Here is an 18,232-nt window from a genome sequence, read left to right on the forward strand (position 1 = left end):
GGTGCACCCTGGAGGAAGTGAATATTGATCTTCGCTCCGAGATCAGCCACGTTCACACGGACAGTGGAACCTGCTGCGCCGTGTGGCTGAGTACAACACTGGCCAACCTACCGGGCAGCTAACAAAATGGCTGCCCCGCCATCGACTCCTGGGTCACAGTTAAATTTATTTTTAAAGATTAAAGATTTCCATTCATTTTATCTCCTTGAGCTGATCGGTAGTCATTCCTCGCCTGCACCCAGGCTTCTGTGGTAAAGGACATTCATTCAATTCATCTCATTTGTGGTGATCTTTTGATAGAGGTATCTAATTAGTCACCCCCCCCCCCCCACTCTTTCCCCATATCCGTGCAAGTTCATTCAAGTATTTATCCACATTGTTTAACCTACGTCTAGCTCCCCATAATAGGGTTGCCAACTCTGTAATCATGGAGGTTTTGTGACATGACTCCAGTTGCCCCACCCCCATGCTCCCACCTTTGGTAGCCTCACCTTCCTCGGCCAATTGGAAAGCTAACTGAGCCCAACAGTCCTTGCCAGTCAGTCAAATATTACTTTCTATGATTAGTGAAATGTTGAAAGAAAAACACCAACTGTTTTGAACTTCCCCGATGACTTTCCTCCTGCTGCTTAAGTTTCGATGACTGGAGACACCAGGACAATCCTGGTGGGTTGTCAACCCCTCCTCAGTGGCCATGAGATCAACCTCGGGCCATTCCCCTCCCTCCTGTTGCTGAAAAGGGGTCGAATGTAGGGTCAGCTCCACACTCCAGATCCAGGCCGAGACCGGGACCTAGCTCCTCGTTTTCCACATCTCCACACACAGAGAATGTTCATTCACTCACCTGCCGACTATTTGCCTCCATCTTTGGAAACATGGCATTGGGCTCCCGAATGTCAAGTGTTGCCGTGGTTACGAGTTTCAGTGACCTAAACTTGAGCTGAATATGAACAAGACAATAGTCAGAAAACATTCAATGAAAAGAAAATGAGGATAATTTTCATTTGGATCCTCTTTGCCTCTTTGTTCTCCCTCAGCTCACCAGCCCCACCCCCCCGCCCCCAAGCTCCTCGCCCTCTCCCCCCCCCCCCCCCACTAGTCTTCACCCATTGACCACCTCCCCCCCCCCCCCCCACTAGTCTTCATCCATTGACCACCTCCAGGTCCACGCCCTCTCCCCTGGTCCTCAGCCTCTCCCTCTCTTCACCCTCTCCCCTCTCTTCACCGTCTTCCCTCCCCTCGTGCTTACCCTCTCCCCTCCCCTAGAACACACCCTCTCCCCTCCTCCTTGCCCTCGTCCCCTCCTATGGCTCCTCACCCTCTCACCTCCCCCTCACTCTTCCTCAACTCCTCACTCTCTCCTCTCCCTCCTCCCAAACTCCTCAACTCCCCCCTCCCCCAGATTCCGCTCCCCTCCCCCAGATTCCGCTCCCCTCCCCCAGATTCCGCTCCCCTCCCCCAGATTCCGCTCCCCTCCCCCAGCTCCTTCCCTCTCCCCTCCCATAGCCCCTCAGCCTCCCTCATCCCCTAACTCCTCCCCAATTCCTCTCTCTCTCCTCCCCCGAGCCTCTCACCCTCATCCCCCCAGACTCCTCCCCAACTCCTCATTCCCTCTCCTCCCCCGAGCTCCTGACCCTCTATCCTCCCCTTCCCCATCAGATGCACGTTTTCCACTTCAAGTATTTATTAAATCTGGTTTTGGCAGAAGGGAAAAGCTGAACAAAGATTGCCCGACTTTCACACTGAGGACAGGAGAAGGACACGAGACAGACTTGCTAAATGTGTGTGTGTGTGTGTTAGTGGGGTTTAGCTTTTAAATAACTCACCATGTGGGCTGACTGGCAAGCCAACAATTCCAGACGGCCTCCGAAACATAGGGCGGGATTCTCCGACCACCGGCCGGGTCGGAGAATCGCCGGGGGGGTGGGGGGTGCAGCGTGAATCCCGCCTCGACGCCGGCTGCTGAATTCTCCAGCGCCGGGGTTTTGGTGGGGGCGGGAATTGCGCCGGTCGACAGCCGCCCCGGCGATTCTCCGACCCGCGATGGGCCGAGTGGCCTACCGTTACTGGCCGGTCCCACCGGCGTAAATCAAACCAGGTCCGTACCGGCGGGACCTGGCTCTGCGGGCGGCCTGCGGAGTCCTCTGGGGGGGGTGGGTAGGCGTGGAGAATCTGGCCCCCGGGGGGGGGGGGGGGGGGCCTGGCCCCAAGTGCCCCCCCCCCCACGGTGGCCTGGCCCGCGATCGGGGCCCACAGATCCGCGGGCGGGCCTGTGCTCTGGGGCACTCTTTCCCTCCGCGCCGGCTGCTGTCAAACTCCGCTATGGCTGGCGCGGAGAAGAACCCTCCTTGGGCATGCGCTGGGATGACGCCAGCACACACTGGCGCTCCCGCGCATGCGCCGACCGGCAGAGGCTCTTCGGTGCCGGTTGGCGTGGCGCCAACCCCGCTGGAGGATTCCACACCTTCCAGGCGGACTGACGCCGGAGTGGTTCACGCCACTCCTCGGCGTGGGTACGGCCCGCCCCGCCGGGTAGGGGAGAATCCCGTCCATGTTTTAAGTAAGGAAGGCAAAGCTCATATTGAATTAATTTGATAAATTCCACCAATTTCTGCTTGCAGATGTAAGTTGAACATAAGCGGTTTCCCTATCAGTTTTAATGATGATTTTAAGATTGTGGCTTTTCTTCCGAAGCCTGTTACTCTTAAACAGCAATATCGTTACATTGCATTCAAGGAAACGGCACGTCGCCTTGTCTCATTTGGGATGAAGCAACACCAAAGGCATTTGGAATTGTAAATTAAATGCAGACTTTGTTAACCCCTCTGGAACACATCCTGAAATGAGACTGTCTGAATATGCATGTGTCAAACCCCAATGATTTCACATTTTGGTAATTGGAAAGTGGGTCGAAAGTTCAGATCCACACGGATTCAGTTCCGTCGCTAACTCTCCTGCCACAGGACCCAGTCCGGAGATTCGAGCACCAGATCCAGGTTAACCTCACTGAGGGAATGCTGCACTGTCTGCAGCGCTGTGTTTGGGATGAAATGTCAAGCTGAGGCTCGCTGTCTGCCCATTTGGGTGTACTTAAAGAAAATTCTTTCACTCATATAACACCTGTCGCCACCTCAGGGCGTTCTGAAACACTTTGCAACTAATTTCCCCTTCTGCATTTGGTCAGTCATAGGTCAGGAATGTTTGACCTTTGCTGTGAGGCCATCCGTAAAGTGTTTCCACTGTTCTCCTGGGCGTGTCCTGCTCCAACAGAGTTCTGAGTAGAACAGTTACTTTGGGATTCTGGGGTCAGGTAGAGGGTGCTGGATTCTCCGCCCCACTGTGCCACATTTCTGCTTCACCCCGCCGGTGGGATGCTCCGTTGTGCCGGCTGGTCAATGGGGTTTCCCATTGTGGAGCAGCCCCACACCATCGGGAAACCCCCGGGCTGCCGGTTAAACAGAGCACCAGATCTCGGCTCTCCAGTCCTGCCCCATCTAATCATGCATGGTGGTGGACTATTAAGCAACTCACTGGAGGAGGAGGCCACTAAAATATCCCTATCCCCCAATGGTGGACGAGCCCAGCGTATCAATGCATTTGCAACAATCTTCAACCAGAAGTGTCGAGTGGATGATCCGACTTGGTCTCCTCCAGAGATCCCCAGCACCACACCCCGGTCAGCATCAACGGGGCCGAGGTGGAGATGGTTAGCAGTTTCAAATTCCTAGGGGTGCACATCTCCAAAATTCTGTCCTGGTCCACCCACATCGACGCTACCACCAAGAAAGCACAACAGCGCCTATACTTCCTCAGGAAACTAAGGAAATTCAGCATGCCCACATTAACTCTTACCAACGTTTACAGATGCACCCAGAAAGCATCCTATCTGGCTGCATCACAGCCTGGTATGGCAACTGCTCGGCCCAGGACCGCAAGAAACTTCAGAGAGTCGTGAACACAGCCCAGTCCATCACACAAACCCGCCTCCCATCCATTGACTCCATCTACACCTCCCGCTGCCTGGGGAAAGCGGGCAGCATAATCAAAGACCCCTTTCCCACCCGGCTAACTAACTCTTCCAACTTCTTCCATCGGGCAGGAGATACAGAAGTCTGAGAACATGCACGAACAGACTCAAAAACAGCTTCTTCCCCACTGTCACCTGACTCCTAAATGACCCTCTTATGGACTGACCTCATTAACACTGCACCCTGTATGCTTCACCCAATGCCGGTGCTTATGTAGTTACATTGTATACCTTGTGTTGCCCTATTGTGTATTTCCTTTTCTTTTCTTATCTCTTAAACATTAATGATCTATTGAGCTGCTCGCAGAAAAATACTTTTCACTGTACCTCGGTACACTTGACAATAAACCAATCCAATCCAATCACAGATGTCAGCCTTCAGCCAATTCAATTCCCTCCGTGTGATGTCAGGAGATGATTGAAAGCACTGGGTCCTGCAAAGGCTATGGGGTCCTGACAATGTTGTGCTGCAGACCTTGCCACTCCCTTCGTCAAACTGTTCCAGTACAACTACAACACTGACATCTACCTGGCAATGTGAAAATTGCCCAGGCTTATCCTGTACAGAAAAAAACAGGACAACTCCAACCCGGCCAATTACTGTGCCATTGATCTACTCTCAATCATCAGTAAAGTGGTGGAAGGAGTCATCAATAGCATTTGCTTAACAATAACCTGCTCAGTGAGGCTCAGTTTGGGTTCTGCCAGGGTCACTCAGCTCCTGACCTCATTACAGCCTTGGTTCAAACATGGATAAAAGAGCTGAATGCCAGAGGTGAGGTGAGAGTGACTGCCCTTGACATCAAAGCAGCATTTGACCGATTGTATTATCAAGGAGCCCTAGGATTCCTGGCACAAAGAAAGATACTTGTGGTGGTCTGAGATGAATAACTCAGCTCCAGGACATCACTGCAGGAGTTCCTCAGGATAGTGTCCAAGGCCCAACCATCAATGACCTCCCTTCCATCATAAGGTCAGAAGTGGGGATGTTTGCGGATGACTGCACAATGTTCAGCACCATTTAGAACTCCTCAGATACTAAAGCAGTTCATGTCCAAATGCAGCAATACCTGGACAATATCCAGGCTTGGTCTGACAAGTGGAAAGGTACATTCGTGCCACACAAGTGTCAGGCAATGACCATCTCCAACAAGAGAGAATCTAACTATTACCACTTGACATTCAATGGCATTCCATCGCTGAATCCCCCACAATCAACGTCCTGGGGGTTACCATTGATCAGAAACTGAACTGGACGAGCCACATTAATACTGTGGCTACAAGAGCAGGTCAGAGGCTGGGAATCCTGTGGCGAGTAACTCACCTCTTGAACCCCCAAAGTCTGTCCACCATCTACAAGGAACAAGTCAGGAGTGTGATGGAATGCTGCCCACTTGCCGGGATGTGTGCAGCGCCAACAACACTCAAGAAGTTTAACACCATTAGGGCAAAGCTGCCCGCTTGATTGCTCCCCTTTCCACAAACATTTATTCTCCCCACCACTGACGCACAGTGGCAGCCGTGTGTACCATCTACAAGATGCACTGCAGGAACTCACCAAGGCTCCTTAGGCAGCACCCCTTGAAACCCATGTCTGCTACCATCTAGAAGGACAAGAGCAGCTGATGCTTGGGAACCTCAAAACCTGTAAATTCCCCTCCGTGTCACTCACCAGCCTGGCTTGGAAATATATTGCTGGGTCAAAATTCCCTCCCTAACAGCACAGTGGGTGTACCTACACCAGATGGACTGCAGCAGTCAAGGGCAATTATGGACGGGCAATAATTGCTGCCCGAGCCAATGTCGCCCACATTAAAAATTAATTTTTAAAAGGCAGCACTGGTGGTAATTCTCCAGTGCTGAGGTGCCAGCTGAAGGTTATCCAGACCTCCAGTGCATATACGAGTGCGGTGACTCACTGTTGCCCGGTAATCCCAAACTGTGGGCTTGGGTTTGACATCCTGGTTCTCCAATATGCTTTCAATTGCCCTGGCCTTTGTGACTGACCAAAATGGAGAAGGTCCATCCAGGAAGACAATGAATACATCGAGGGATTTCACTGGCAACTTGCAGGGACAAAGTTGTGGAGAGTTCATAAACCTCCAAACATCTGATCTCCCCAATCCTGCAATCCTCACCTGACCCACGTGTGGTAGGGTCGGCAGATCCTGCATTGGACTCATCAGCTTCCTCAGAAGCCACTGACCTGCAGTGGAAGCAAATCATCCTCGATCCCAAGGGACTGCCCATGAGAAGCGGACTCATTTATGAATTGTTGTCATTGCTGCAATTTGGGAAATTTTGCAGCTATTTTGTTCACAAGCAGCTCCCAAAAATGGCAGCCAGATAATCGTCAGATAAGCTGTTTTGTTCCCAATATCTTCGGAATAAATATAGATCCAGGATACCAGGAAGAATGCTCCCATTCTAATTCCAAATAGTGCTGTGAGATCTTCAATTTCTATTCGAAGATGCAAATGGAGCTTCCGTTTCCCATCTCATCCAAAAGATGGCACCTCCAGCAGTGCAACACTCCATCAAAACCACACTGGGACCGTCTGTTCGCATTGTGTGGTCATGTGTCTTAGCTGGGAGCCCTACTCTTCCAGATGAGAAGGAACAATACTTTGGCAGTGAGCCGGAGCGAACGTAAAGAAGTGCGGATCGATATTGCCTATTACAAAACAAGGGGCGCGATCTATCTGCCTCGCTGTGAGACTTGCCGGCCTCGTCAAACCACACGAGATCTCGCAAGATGTCGCGATCTGGATCCCGCCCATCGAGGTCAGGATCCGATTTACATACTCAAGTGAGCAGTTAGTCTACGGCAGATCTACGCAGCGCCCGGGATTGAACGGCCTCGCCTTGAAGACCCCAAGCCAGCACCGTTTAGCACTAGTATCCGAAAGCATGGACAAGGTGTACCAGCACTTGGGGGTGGGCCTCCCAGCTGATCAGGGGCTTCTGGGTGGCCAAGCCACCTGGGCACCTTGTCACTGTCAGCTTGGCACCATGGCAGTGCCATCTGGGCACCCTGGCAGTGCCACCTCGATGCCAGGCACCGGGCCCGATGGTGCGGGAGGTTCAAAAACACCCTGATTAGTGAACTGGGGCATTGAGGGCATCCAAATTCCACGGTGTGGGTTGTAGAGATTGGGGCCTCATTTTAAAATGTCCCACCCGTCCCGATCTCTTCCTGCATTGGCATGCAAAGCTCATTAGTGAACGAAATGGGACTAAGTGCAGCCTTGGCAGGGCCCTTCCTCGCCGAGGCCTGGAAATGAAGCAGAGTCCCGTTTAATACCGGGGTCGTTCTCGGCACTAACAGCGCCGGGAAACACCCGGCTAAACACGCTCGCCACACGACTCTGTTTCATTCCCGTTAAATCGCGCCCAAAATGTTTCTAACCCAAGAGGGTGACGGTGATGATCGAGGAGCCGTGCCTGATAATGGTAAAACATTCAAGTCTTGACCGAACTTGGGCTGTGCAGCGATTGAAAGAGTTACTTCATTTATCACAGGAATAAGTTATATACTTACTGCCATCAGTGAATCAGTCAAGATTCTTCCAGACATGTGAATGGTATATTCTTCATTGGTTTTAAGATTCTTCACGTCACACATAAGGAGGGTGAACTTGGAGTTGCTGCCATCCTGTCAGATAATAAGTTTTCAAAATTAAAATTTGCCAAGTTAATGCGGGATGTCGGAGATGCATCAATGGAGATTGGAGGTGGTGTGACAATAAATAGTGCTCAGATCCAGAACATTTATTAACAGGAAATGGAGACAGGTCTGACTGATTACAGACTTCTGGATTCTCTCCATGATTCTGGCACGAGTTCATGTTAAATTTAATTTACAAGGCGAGAAAGCGAGGAAGCTTTTTTTTTTATTGGTGAGTGATCTTGTCTCATCGCAGGTTTTTCCTATTTGACTTCTTTCCCCTTCCACCTTCTGAGCTCCTGAAGGGAACTGACTCATGTCCAGGTGTAATTCCATAGAGAACAGGATGCCCGTTTGACACTGTCCCTGGCACCCGCATTTGCCAAGGCCGGTGGCAGCTGTGGGAGGCACCACCACCACCGCCATGCTTAAGAGAACTACACACACACACCCACTCACACACACCCACTCACACACACCCACTCACACACACACACGCACACACACACACGCACACACACACACGCACACACACACACACCCACACACACACAACCACACACACACACACACCCACCCACCACATACACACACACTCAGCCACACACACACACACCCACACAAACACCCACACACACTCAGCCACACACCAACCCACACACACTCAGCCACACACACACACTCAGCCACGCACACACTCAGCCACACACACACACACGCACACACCCACACACACTCACTTAGCCACACACACACCTTAACACGCTCAGCCGCAGCCACACACTCTCAACCCAGGCACACACACACACCCACACACGCACTCAGCCACACACATACCCACACGCACACCCACACACACCTACTTACACCCACACACACCCGCACCCACTCAGCCACACACACACCCGCACACAACCCCCTCAGCCACACACTCACCCCCGCCCACACACACTCAGCCACAGCCACACACTCTCAACCCACACACACACCCACACACACACAGCCACACACACTCAGCCACTTGTACAGAAATGCCCACGCAGACACACTTGGTCAGCAACACCCACCCACAAATACGTCCCCACCCAAACATGAACCCAGCCACGCAGAGCGCCCCCCCCCCCCACACACACCACACACACACACGCACACATTTTCAGCGTGTCACCCAATTATACTCTCACAGCACAGAAAGAGGCCACGTGGCCCATCCAACCCACACAAGCTTTCTGAAAGAGTGAATCATATATTCCACCCCCCCCCCCCCGCCCTCCGCCATTGCTCTTTATCCATAATTTTTCCTTTTGAAGTATTTATCCAATTTCCTTTTGAAAAATTACTTTTGAATCTGCTCCTGCTCCCCGTGCAGGCAGCACGGTCCAGATCACAATAACTCCCTGCGTCGAAAAATAAATTCCCCCGCTGCTTCGAAATAACGTGCAGGGGTATGGGGAGAAGGCAGGGGAACGAGGCTTGTTTGGAGAGCTGGTGCAGACACGAGGGGTCCAAATGGCCTCCTTCTGCAGCAATTCTGTGATTTTGCTTCTCTACGCCAACCGGAGCAGCTTCTGCGCTGGGGTTTTCTGCTCAGTAATCTGGGCTATTGAGACTTCAGGCTAATTCCCGCGACGGGATTGGTGGAGTTTTGTTACCGGATCTCAGCAAGAGAATTTAGCTGCCCACTCTCCAATTGTCGCTCAAACCCTCCCTCCACCGTGCAGGATTGTGGCCAATGGTTTATGCCGAGACATCGTATGGTCACCCCGCAGACCATTTGTTAGAAATGTAAGGTTTCCGTCCCCGTGCCAAATGGGGATGCCCTGTTTGGATTGCCCAATGGGATGAAGGATCCCAATATCATTCATGCGGACGGGATTCTCCGGTCCCCCAGTCCCGTGCTTCTCGGGAGCGCGCTGTTCGCTGGCGGCCGGATTCTCTCTTCCCGCTGCTTGTCAATGAGATTTCCCAACGAAGCCACCAGGAAACCTGTGGGCGGGGGTCGGCTGCCGGCAAACAAAGGGAATCCCAATGGCGGAGAATCCCGGTCAGGATATTTGTTAGCGAATTAAAAAGGTGGAAGGGCAGTCGGATGGAACATTTACACTGACTAGGATAATAGGCTCATTCAGTAAGTTAGCAGTGAACCTCGGAAAGGGGAACGGAGAAAGAGACAGCCAGCAGGAGTGGATTCAAGATGCAGTTAAATGTGCTTCCGGTGGGAGAAAGGACTGGAGGATATGGTGAGAAGTTGCCCCATATCCATCGGGAAGTGACCGGCAGAGGAGAACTTGCAGGGTTACGGGGAGAAGGTGGGGAAATGAGATAAGACGCAGACATGACGGGCTGAATGGCCTCCTCCACTGCTGTAGCAATTCTGCGATTCCGGGAAAATGGAAGTCCCGGCTGCTCATAAATGCCTTTCCCAGAAAATTCCTCTGAAGCTGAAATCATCCAGTGGGACAACATTTTATCGGGATTATTGCCTCTGTTAAAGAGACGGAGTGAGGAATTTCCGATGTATTCTTAAACTACAACAAGTTATATTTACGTTTTGCCACTAATGCAGCAAAACCTTCAAAAGGTGCTTCATTTGGGATTTATCAGACGGAAAACCCCGGACCGGAATATCAGACAGAATACCCCCCCCTCCTCCGATGAAAGTTCACGCCCTGGGCTTCATTCTGTTGCTATCTTCCACCTCCTTGACTATCATTGATTAACTGTTCTCACTGAGGGCTTCGGTTGGGGACATTCCAACTGGCCTCAGCATCCTTGGGTAGGATGTTGGTCAGTGCACCTACCCCTGAACCCTGGAGGGCGGGTGGAGCCGGCAGGAGACTATAATGAGGGCGGGTGGCATGGGCAGGAGACTATTATGGTGGGATGACACTGGGAGAAAACACAAGTAATAGGCATGTTTGGTGGAGGGCAATGGGACACGATACCCCACCCCCCCGCCCCCCGATGAGAGTCAGTGCCCCCCGGGAGGGGAGTTGGGAGTGTGGGGTAAAATAACCTGAGCAAAGTGTCATGATATGCAGACACACACATAATGATATACAGGCAGGCACAGACAAGCAGCTAATGGACACAGAGAACAGGACATGACCAATAAGCAGGCAGGACACTCAGGGGTTGAATCTGACTATAAAAGACGTGAGGCACTCACACTCCGCCTCTTTTCCACTGATGAACATCTGGAGAGTCAGTCAAGGGTGTTGTTACAATCTCACACCTCCAGCACGTGGCTAAGAGCTGGTCTGGTTCAGTCAGACAGAGTAACCACACTTAAGTTAGCAGAGAGTCGAACTCACCGAGAACTGTGCTAACTGTGCTATTAGTTCAATAAACCTGATTGAACTAACTTCAAGGTCTGGAGTATCTTTCTGATCTCAGCTGCATTCAGTTGCAGCCAGTGTTATACCAGTGTACCTAACACGATACAAAGGAAATGAACGACAGGAGGATTAGAAAAGAAATTGTTTGCAGAATGTTCCTCTTTATAAATAGATGAAAGCCCCTGACTCAGATCAAAAGCTCTGACTTCAAACAGCCTCTTGTTCACATTAAAGTTCTGAGTTCATGAAAAAACAAAGCCTCGTTACCAGCTTTTCGTAGTGTCTCAGATCCTCTCCGAAAGTTGGTCTGCCGGGAGGTTGGTGTTGCTGCATTTCTGTGTTACCGCTCAAACTGCACCGGGTCCCATCTCTCTGCAAAGCGGCGGACACGCCAACAACATTAATATGTAAAGGAATGCAAGTGTCGAAACATAGTCATCACCAGTGATAATAATCAGTTATACAGTGGCGAAATCATTCAGCTTGCAGAGGTTGACCAGCAGCTAAGAGATAAGTGACACATATTTGAGGCTCTGAGGAGGTAATAATAAGAACAATAATCTATTATTGTCACAAGTAGGCTTACATTAACACTGCAATGAAATTACTGTGAAAATCCCCTAGTCGCCACATTCCGGCCCCTGTTCGGGTACACAGAGGGAGAATTCAGAATGTCCAATTCACCTCGCAGCACGTCATTCGGGACTTGTGGGAGGAAACCGGAGCACCCGGAGGAAACCCACGCAGACACGGGGAAAACGTGCAGACTCCGCACAGGCAGTGACCCAGGCCGGGAATCGAACCTGCAACCCAGGGGCTGTGAAGCAACTGTGCTAACCACTGTGCTACTGTCCCGTCAGATGCTTTAAAAGCAGGGAAAGATGCACTAAGATGGAGGCGATCAGGAAGGGGAGACCAGAGATTGAGTCACAGAAGGCTGAGGAAAGTGAGTACAGATGAAGGGGAAGCTGGATAAATACAGAAGAGAGGAAGGAATAGGTTAGGACCCGGTATAGTAAAATGGGAGGGGTTTTGTGTGGAGTAGAAGATCTGATGGGCCGAATGGCCTGTTTGTGTTTTAATTCCTTCAGAAACAGAATGCCGCAGTTATAGAAACTTCCTGAAACCAAACTGCTGTCAGAAACAGGAGCAGGGTCACCTTCGACTCGTAGGGAAGTTTTTAAACCATTGGCTAATGCCCCTCATCAACCGGGTTGAGAATGACGTTCTGTAAGAGGGTCACATGGACTCGAAACATTAACTGCGTTTCTTGTTCCACAGATGCTGCCAGCCCCGCTGGGTTTATCCAGCATTTTCCGTTTGCATTTCAAATTTCCAGCATCCAAAGTATTTTTCATTTTTTTGAGAAGGCGCCAACCTGGTTCACACACCAGCATTACAGCGCGTCATTCTGGGCAAGGTGTGAACGCAGAGGTGAAAAATAAGGTCACACTGCACCACCCAGTTGAAACCATTTGCAAGATACTCAGTTTCGGGAGTGGATTATCACCAAGTCTCCTCTTCCTCCTGGTCGCTCACTGATGACTCAGTTGGGTATCTGGGCATCAGTCGAGGACTGGATTGCGAGACTGTGAGGCCCGAGTTGTTGAAAGGCTATTATTCTCCGAGGAAGTGTATCAAATTGAATCAATCCCTTCAGGAAACCAAGGTAAAGGAATTGGCAAGGAAAATAAAAAGAAAGCATTCACATTATCAATATGTAAGAATGGTGAATTTTTATGCAGGACGTTGGCAGATAAAATGTAAAACACATCACCTTAAAGCAGGATTACATCATCAGAATAACATTTATAGAAGAGAGCATCACTATCGGGCTCTTCTCCTAGGAAAGGGTGTTTAACCATCAGCAACAGCCTCATTATTTGAAGGCGGCACCAGTATGGACACATCAGGCAGAGTGGCCTTCTTATTTGGGGTCAATACTTTCTGGACTGTTCTCATGGAATGAGTCTCACCATCAGGAAGCCTATTTGTCCCTAAAGCCCCAACCATTGAAAGTGAGCGTTACCATCAGTGCCCGTTCCCCTGCATGAAATGGTATTGTTGGGACCCCTCTTTTAGAGAGAATGTCACCATCCAGGCCCCTCTCATTGATGGGCTGTCACTCTCAGACCTCAGCACCTCTACTCTTGGTACTTACCGGACTGGTGGAGTTGTTGGTCAGGGCCAGGAGGAGGGTGTTACCTTTGGTCCGTGTCGGAATGGTCACTTTGACCAGCAAATGGACAACAGTGAATGGCCCCAGATTCTGAAGCTGCAATTGAACCGAGATTAAAAACATGAGAGATTTTAGAAACAGGAAGTGGCCAATAAACCCGTCCATCTATCATTTCCAAACCCACCTTCTCACTTATTCAAAAATCCGTCATCCTGTCTCTTAAATCCGTTTTCTCCCTCCTAATCTGGAGTAATGGTACCAAGTCTATCTCCTTTGGTGGCAACAAGGCTAAGATCAACTATCCCTGTATAGAATGAGCATTGGCCCTGGGCGAATCCCTAATCTATAGAGCCCAGTATGAGTGCATTTTTGAGGGTATACTCCAGCTGGGCTTATGTTGCAATGATCTTGTATCGGTTTTAGGAGGTTTATGGGTTCAAGTTCCAATTGAACCTGTGCTTTGAGGATGTATCACTTTCTATCTGCTGGTGTAAATAATCTCAAGGTACCAAATTGCAGAATAGCTGATACTGAAAACAGATTCATTTGTATTTTTAAACTATAGATTGTCGCTTATCCATGCTTTTCCCATGGACTCAATGGACCGAACGATCTCATTCTGCACCATAATTAGTCTACGTGGTTATTGAAAGCTGTGGCACCACCTGAGGACGTGATAGCATGCTGTCTCCTCCTTTTCATAGAATTTACAGTGCAGAAGGAGGCCATTCGGCCCATCGAGTCTGCACTGGCTCTATTAATATGCCTGAGCATAATATCCCTTCTCCAGGGTGATTAGGGATGGGAAATAAGTGCCGGCCTCACCGGTCAAGAACTATGAATGAATAAAGAGATATTGCCTTGGCTAACGGTCCAGTGCAATACTGGAGGAGTGCTGCACTGTCCGAGGTGCCGGCATTTGATTGAGGTTTAACAGAGGCCCATCTGCTCTCTCAGGTTTCCGCCAAAGATCCCATGGGACTATTTCGAAGACGAGCAGGGGGATGCTTCCTGATATTCCTGACCAATATTTATCCCATAAGTAACATCGCAAAAAAACAGATGATCCGGTCATTACCATATTACTGTTTGTGGGAGCTTGCTGTGCTCAAAGTGGCTGCCGTGTTTCCGACACAGCAACAGCGGGCGCGATCGAATGGTCTCTCCGCGCACGACTCGGTGACACGACGAGGCCATTAAATCTCACGAGCGGCCTCTCGCGCGACCTGCGACGCTCGGAACGCCTCACGAGATCTAGCGATCTGAGCTGAGCTCGTCAGTGCAGGAAACGAAGGCAAGTGCGGGCTCAGCAGGGCCTCCCTGACTGGGGCCAAACAAAGTAAAGAGCCTCGTTTGATAGCGGGGGTCGGGTCGATCTTGGCACCGGTGCCAAGGAATACCCCCCGCTAAACACGCTTTCTTCACGTTAAATTGAGCGCCCAGAGACTCCACTTTGAATGTACGTTGTTGAGCTCTCAACCCTTTGGGATGTCCCGGGGTTGTGAAAGGAGTTTAAAAAATATATAAATTTATAGTATCCAATTCTTTTCTTCTCCCAATTAAGGGTCAATTTAGCGTGGCCAATCCGCATAACCTGCGTATCTTTGGATTGTGGGGGGTGAGACCCACGCAGACACGGGGAGAATGTGCAAACTCCACACGGACAGTGACCCGGGGTCGGGATCGAACCCGGATCCCTGGCGCCGTGAGGCAGCAGTGCTAACCACTGCGACATCGTGCCGCCCTTGAAAAGGTACGGACAAAATGCAAGTTCTTCTTTTATTTTAAGCGACCACCAAGGAAGCCTATGTATTCAGAACTTCAATAGGTGCGGAATCAAGTGAGAGTTGCAGACAAACTTGGCAGGAGATCGGGACTCTGACCCAGCTTATCCAAGTACAAACTTTGCAGAATTTGGAGTTTAGGGGCAGCACCTGGTTTGAATTTGTTCATCACCATTCATGTTCCAATTGCCTCCAGCTGCCCCCTACTTTATCTTATTTAATCTATAACAAAATGCTTAATTACAATGACTAAGAAATACAATTTGACTTTTAGTGTTTCATTTTCTTAAAATAGAATGAAAGTTGCTCATGTTAATACCAGATGGATTCTTGAGACTCCAGAATCCAACCGTGTCCCTGACGTCCCCTTTTTCATATTTCCATCAAAGCAGCAGAAAGAACTTGGGCAGAATTTCCACGCAGGCTCCTTGGGATACAGTGCGGAAATTCCATTCTGGCTCCTTCGGATATGCTGCCAGAATTCCTGGATAGGGACGCATTGTTGGAAATTCTGTACAGATTCCTCCACATCGTCTTTCCTTACAGGTTGCTCAGCGTGCTGTGCCAGGATTGACACATGGGAATCCTGGTTGGAATTTATTCTTTGGGAAAAACATTACTGCAGACACAGGTTGTCTCAGAATTCCTGGAGTCTGGACAGGGATTATTCCTGGGGCTCCCTGCACCACCTGCCCCCCCCCCCCCCCCCCCATTCCATTCCTTGAAAATACAAGGGTGCAGTGCAATGTGTGAAGAAAGAGGCTCGTAGATTATTAACACGTGGTGAATAGTAAAGCAAATTGTATCGCAATATAGTGTGTTGATGTAGCAGGTGCCTGCAGACATGGACTGCTCGCCTTTATACCTCGACCACCAGAATACAAGGGGCTAGAGGTCAAGCTTCAGCTCTGCTAAGCCCTGGTTAGACCACACCCGGGGTCACTGTGAGCAGTTCTGGATACCTCAGAAAGGATATGCTGATCTTGGAGAGGTCGATATCAGAATGTTACCGGGACTTCGGGCAGCACGGTGGCGCAGTGGTTAGCACTGCTGCCTCACGGCGCCGAGGTCCCAGGTTCGATCCCGGCTCTGGGTCACTGTCCGAGAGGAGTTTGCACATTCTCCCCGTGTTTGCGTGGGTTTAGCCCCACACAACCCAAAGATGTGCAGGGTAGGTGGATTGGCCACGCTAAATTGCCCCTTAATTGGAAAGAACGAACTGGGTAACGTAAAACAAAAACAAACGAATGTTAGAACATAGAACATCGAACATACAGTGCAGAAGGAGGCAATTTGGCCCATCGAATCTGCACCGACCCACTTAAGCCCTCATTTCCACCCTGTCCCCGTAACCCAGTAACACCTCTGCACCTTTTTGGGCACAAAGGGCAATTTAGCATGGCCAATCCACCTAACCTGCACGTCTTTGGGCTGTGGGAGGAAACCGGAGCACCCGGAGGAAACCCATGCAGACACGGGGAGAACGTGCAGACTCCGCACGGACAGTGACCCAGTGGAGAATTGAACTTGGGATCCTGGCGCTGTGAAGCCACAGTGCTATCCACTTGTGCTACCGTGCTGCCCGTGTTATCAGGACTCCCGAGGGTTAAGCTACGAGGAGAAATTAAACAAACTAGGGCTATATTCCCCAGCATTTAGATGGTTAAGGGGTGATTTGATTGAAGTTTTCAAGATATAAAAGATATCAGATGGGGGAGGTAGAGAGCAACTATTTTCACTTGTTGAGGCGTAAATGATATTATTGGCCCAGACCTCCCGTTCCCCGAGGAGGCGAGGGGGGGGGATGGAGATTGGGCAGGAAGGAGAGGCAGTCATACCCCAAATGGTCCTCTGGGCAACCCCCCTGGAATTTCCTGTGCAAGGGCTGGATGGTAAGTGCCTGGGAAGCTTCAACTTCTGTGGGGAAATGATCCTGATCCTGGAACCATTCGATATTGAATCAGACTTCAGATGGTTCAGATTCTGCTCGCAGAATGGTCACCCAGGAAATGTTAGAAGGGTTAGAACCATCTCTACCTGCTGGGCGACTCTAGTACAGACTGCCCCCCCCCCCCCCCCCCCCCCACCCACCCCCGAACCCCCACTGGAAACTATTTTCAATTTGCACAAACTTTCATCGACCGTGACCTTTTGTTTCCTGTCACTGAGCTAATTCTGAATCCCACCTGCCACCTTCCCCTGTATCCCAGGAGACCTTGCGTTTCTGACCAATCTGCCATGTGTGATCTTGTCAAATACCTCACTGAAACCCAAGTGGACAACATCCACTGGACTATCCTCATCAATCTTCCCCCCAACAAAACCATGCTGGCTATCCTTGATCAATCTGTGTCTTAATAAGTGATTGTTTATCCCTATCTTTCAGGATTGTTTGCAATGATTTGCCAAAGTCAGACTGACTGGCCGATGGTTTTCTGGCCTATCTCTCACAAACATTTTAAATAATGGTACAATGTTTGCAGGCCTTCAATCCTCTGGGACCTCACCTGTGTCTAGTGAGGATTGGAAAATGATCTTCAGAACATCCGCTATTTCCTCCCTGGCTTCCTTCAACAGCCTGGGACGCAATCCATCAGGTCCTGGTGATTTACCCACTGGTGAAGTACTCCAGTACTTCCTCTCTCACTCTGCTTATTGTGTCTAATACTTCACACTCCTCTTTAACCAGAGTGTCTGCATAATCCCTCTCCTTGGGCAAGACAGAGACAAAGCATCATTGCGAACCCTGCCCACATCTTCTGAATCAACCCCCAAGTTGCCATGTACATCTCTGATAGGCCCTACCTTTCCCTTCATTATTCTCTTACTCTTAATGTATTGGTAAACCATTTTAGGATTTTCTTCCCTTTTACCTGCCAATATTTTTTTGTGTCCTCCTTTTGGGTTCCTAATTTCCATTTTTACTGCACCCCACTACTTTCTATACTCCTCCATGTATTAAGTTTTTTACAATATTAAGTATTTTGTGATTGTCATAAGCTTTCTTTTTCTGTTTTATCTTGTACTCATCTGGATAACCAAGGGGCTCTAGATTTGGCACTACTGCCCTTCTTCTTTGTAGAGTTATGTCTCCACTTTGTACATAGAACTTTCCCTTTGAATGCCTCCCATTGCTTTGATTTTAGCTGTAACAAGTCCACTCTTACATCCCTCAGCTCTGTAAAATTTGTCTTCTCTCAATTTAGAACTTTTACTCCTGTTCTATCTTTGGGCGGA

General features: G+C 49.9%; 1 protein-coding gene across 1 annotated transcript in view; it reads right to left on the reverse strand.

Annotated features, from left to right (window-relative positions):
* itga11a (integrin, alpha 11a) overlaps window positions 1-18,232 on the reverse strand; it is a 209,188-nt gene that overhangs the window by 7,616 nt on the left and 183,340 nt on the right. The window contains 4 exon segments of the mRNA XM_038813203.1: window positions 845-940; window positions 7,569-7,682; window positions 11,300-11,404; window positions 13,194-13,307. Coding sequence (XP_038669131.1) covers window positions 845-940; window positions 7,569-7,682; window positions 11,300-11,404; window positions 13,194-13,307 — 429 coding nt within the window.

Source organism: Scyliorhinus canicula, chromosome 12 (assembly GCF_902713615.1).
Source record: "Scyliorhinus canicula chromosome 12, sScyCan1.1, whole genome shotgun sequence".
Taxonomy (NCBI): domain Eukaryota; kingdom Metazoa; phylum Chordata; class Chondrichthyes; order Carcharhiniformes; family Scyliorhinidae; genus Scyliorhinus; species Scyliorhinus canicula.